We start from the raw sequence: 2,896 nt of genomic DNA, 5'->3' as shown, positions 1-2,896 counted from the left end.
AAACTACAGAATTAAAATTGTCATAATACATCGTATACTGAAATTTCCTTTGTCACCTTGCAGGCTGATGTTGTAATTTAAAAGTGTGCTATAAACTGTGATGAAATTTTAAAATGTGCTATGCCATTTTATATTATATGAACGAATTATCTTCTGTAGGTCAAACAACACCATATGTTCGAGTCTTGGCAGAAAATTTACAGTTGGGCCTTGATTACAAATTTGTTCTTGTTGTAACTTTACCAACACAGAGCTTACTGACAGCAGCACATACTGTGACTAGAGTAGCATACAATGCTCCAATTGTATCAGTTTACTCAAGTACACTTTTGCCAGGCAACATTTTGAATGTAAATCAGCAGTAAGTAAGAAGTTTTTTCATGCCTTTTTTGATATTTTCTTTATCACTTTATCTTCTGTTAAGATTATTGAGGAATTAATTAGTGGTAGTATTGCTTGTTGTATTCTTTAAAGAGATTGAAAACGCTATTCAAATGTAATTTGATGAAAGCAAAAACAACAATTTTATGCTTTGAAAGAACTTGCCAGTGGTGAACAAAGGTCCACTTATGTTAGTGCAAAGAGATTCCTGCACCTTTAACATGTCAGACTTGGAGACATCCAATAAGATTGCAATTTAACGTATTACTATAACAGAATTTTGTTAAAGTGTGCTTATAAAACCAAGTGATTTTTTCATGCTAAAACATCCCTTATCTGTCTCGTTTCATATCTCATATTTTGTAAAATTGGAAAGAACTGTTATAGTTTTGGTTTATGGGACTGTGAAATCTCTCTTGTGATTTATCTTGAAATTAGGGTTTTTTAATTTTTTGCAACTTATATTAGCATAAAAAATTAATTTTGAAACAGTACGTATACTGTACCTTATGCATTTGCTTGTTTCCTTTTAATGGATCCACCCACAAGATGTGTACATTTAGTTGGTTCAACTAAATATTTATATGCCACTGAAAGACTATGGACAATGATTAGGTTTTATTTTTATTATTTTTTATACATGTTAGGAATAATTGTAACTCATTGTTGGTTACACTTATTTAAAACTCATATGTATATATATGTATGTATAAATAGATAAACATAAAAGATTGGTTATAGAGTAATTTATTTTTATCAGTTAAGTTCTTAAACTGTGGATACATGAAATGTTTAAACTTTTTTATATAATTCAACCTTATGGATTAACATTTTTTTATCATCATCAATTAAACATTCCCAAATGAAATACATTTTGATTCCTTTGTTGCTTAAAAATGTGAGACCAAAATATAAATCAATGACTTGGGAACTTAATCTTTATTTGTTTATTTTTTTAGTTTACTTCGTGGACCTTAGATTTATAAGCAATGCGACAACTCTGTTTCGAACAAAATTTTTAATTATGATGCTTACATATACATGATTGGCTTCGAAGAATAACAAAACAAAAGAGTAAGTTTCCCATTTGATTGTTGATTATAATTTTTTGAAGACTTGTGGTGAATCATCCATAATGACATTATATTATTTTGCATCAGTTATTTTGGTTCAAGGAAACATTTTCTAGTTGAAGATTGTAATTCTTCTAAACTAAAACATAAGGGGGTAGGGAATTTTGATGAACTATGAATAATTGGATTGTCTTTAGTTAATACTCACATTTTGTATTTAAAAAAATTAATTTCTGTTATTTCTGAATATCTTTCTAGGCTACAGCTGTTTGCTGAGACTTTTTTACCAGATTGCATTAAACTTCCAAAACCTATACGGTTTGCATGGGCTTTGGATAATCCTCATGTCAGGTTTGACTTTAGCAGGATTTATTTTCCTATTTACAAAGCAGATCCTTTCACTCTTCCAGGTACTATATATTTTATGTATAATAAAGAGGTATTGTTTTTTTTAATGTATTCCATTTTTGATGATAAAAGTTTCTCACTTATTGCATAATTAATTTCACAGTAATCCTTAATATTTGATTTTTTTCTATTTTGTGTTATTTTTTCTGGAAACAGAATTTGTAGAGTGTTTTTCTTGTTATGATTTTAATAGCTTTATATCTTTCTTTTATTTGATTTTGGAAATTCCAAAAACTTCATTTTTGACCAACACATTTTGTAATTTTACAAGTAATAATAGAAGATGAAAGTTTACTGCATTTGTTTCTTTTTCTTTCATTTACAACAAATCTGTATAATCACCTTTTTTTACATCTTACGGGTATTGTCAGTTAATCTTTGTAATGCTACCCTGATTATTAATAGATGTACACTACATAACCAAACTTTTAGGACAGCATACTCTAAGTTAGTAATTTCCACTTAATTTGATTGTGAATTCAATAGTGCTCTTGCTGTTTAGTATCTAAAAAGAACAGCAGCTGATTAATTGGAGTTAAAATGCAACACGGTAAAGAGCTGAAGCTCCTTCAAAGGGGAATGGTTATTGGATGCAGCATTGGTGTTGTGAGTGGCTGACTTATGTAAGAACTGCAGACCAGCATAACCTCTGCATCCAAGAAGCCTTCACTGCTAGTTTTCATGGATGAGTTGCAGCCCATAAGCCACTCATACAGCTATGAGTGCAATGTACTAGTTTTCAAAGTGCCTTTAGGTTGAAAATTAGGTTAAAGAATGATAAAGAATGTGAGAATGATAAATTCTCATTGTTTGCTTCAAATTAATGAATTTTTATTTTAAATCAGTTTGAAGAATTTATTAAATGGATCTGTGTTGTTCCAACAGTGAAAAGTAGTTCTGTAACACCTTTTTAACCAGTTTTTACTTGACCCACTTGTAGTAGGTAAGAGAACCATGAACATTTTTCATGATCTGACATTATGCATAATTCTGCACTGCTTCATTGGGGTGATCGTATCTCTTTCAGTATGATA

The 2,896-nt window shown here is 29.8% G+C and overlaps 1 protein-coding gene across 1 annotated transcript in view; it reads left to right on the top strand.

Annotated features, from left to right (window-relative positions):
* Window positions 1-1,864, top strand: part of LOC111084005 — a gene marked incomplete at its 3' end in the record, with an annotated part of 6,132 nt that extends 4,268 nt beyond the window's left edge. Inside the window, exons 4-5 of the mRNA XM_022380772.1 lie at window positions 160-361; window positions 1,713-1,864. Of these exons, the coding sequence (XP_022236480.1) occupies window positions 160-361; window positions 1,713-1,864 (354 nt within the window). The remainder of the gene's footprint in view (window positions 1-159; window positions 362-1,712) is intronic.
* Window positions 1,865-2,896: the final 1,032 nt, after the last annotated feature.

This window comes from Limulus polyphemus, unplaced genomic scaffold, assembly GCF_000517525.1.
Source record: "Limulus polyphemus unplaced genomic scaffold, Limulus_polyphemus-2.1.2 Scaffold12738, whole genome shotgun sequence".
Lineage (NCBI taxonomy): Eukaryota > Metazoa > Arthropoda > Merostomata > Xiphosura > Limulidae > Limulus > Limulus polyphemus.
Note: the sequence above shows the minus strand (reverse complement) of the source record. Positions and strands in the feature narration are given on the sequence as shown.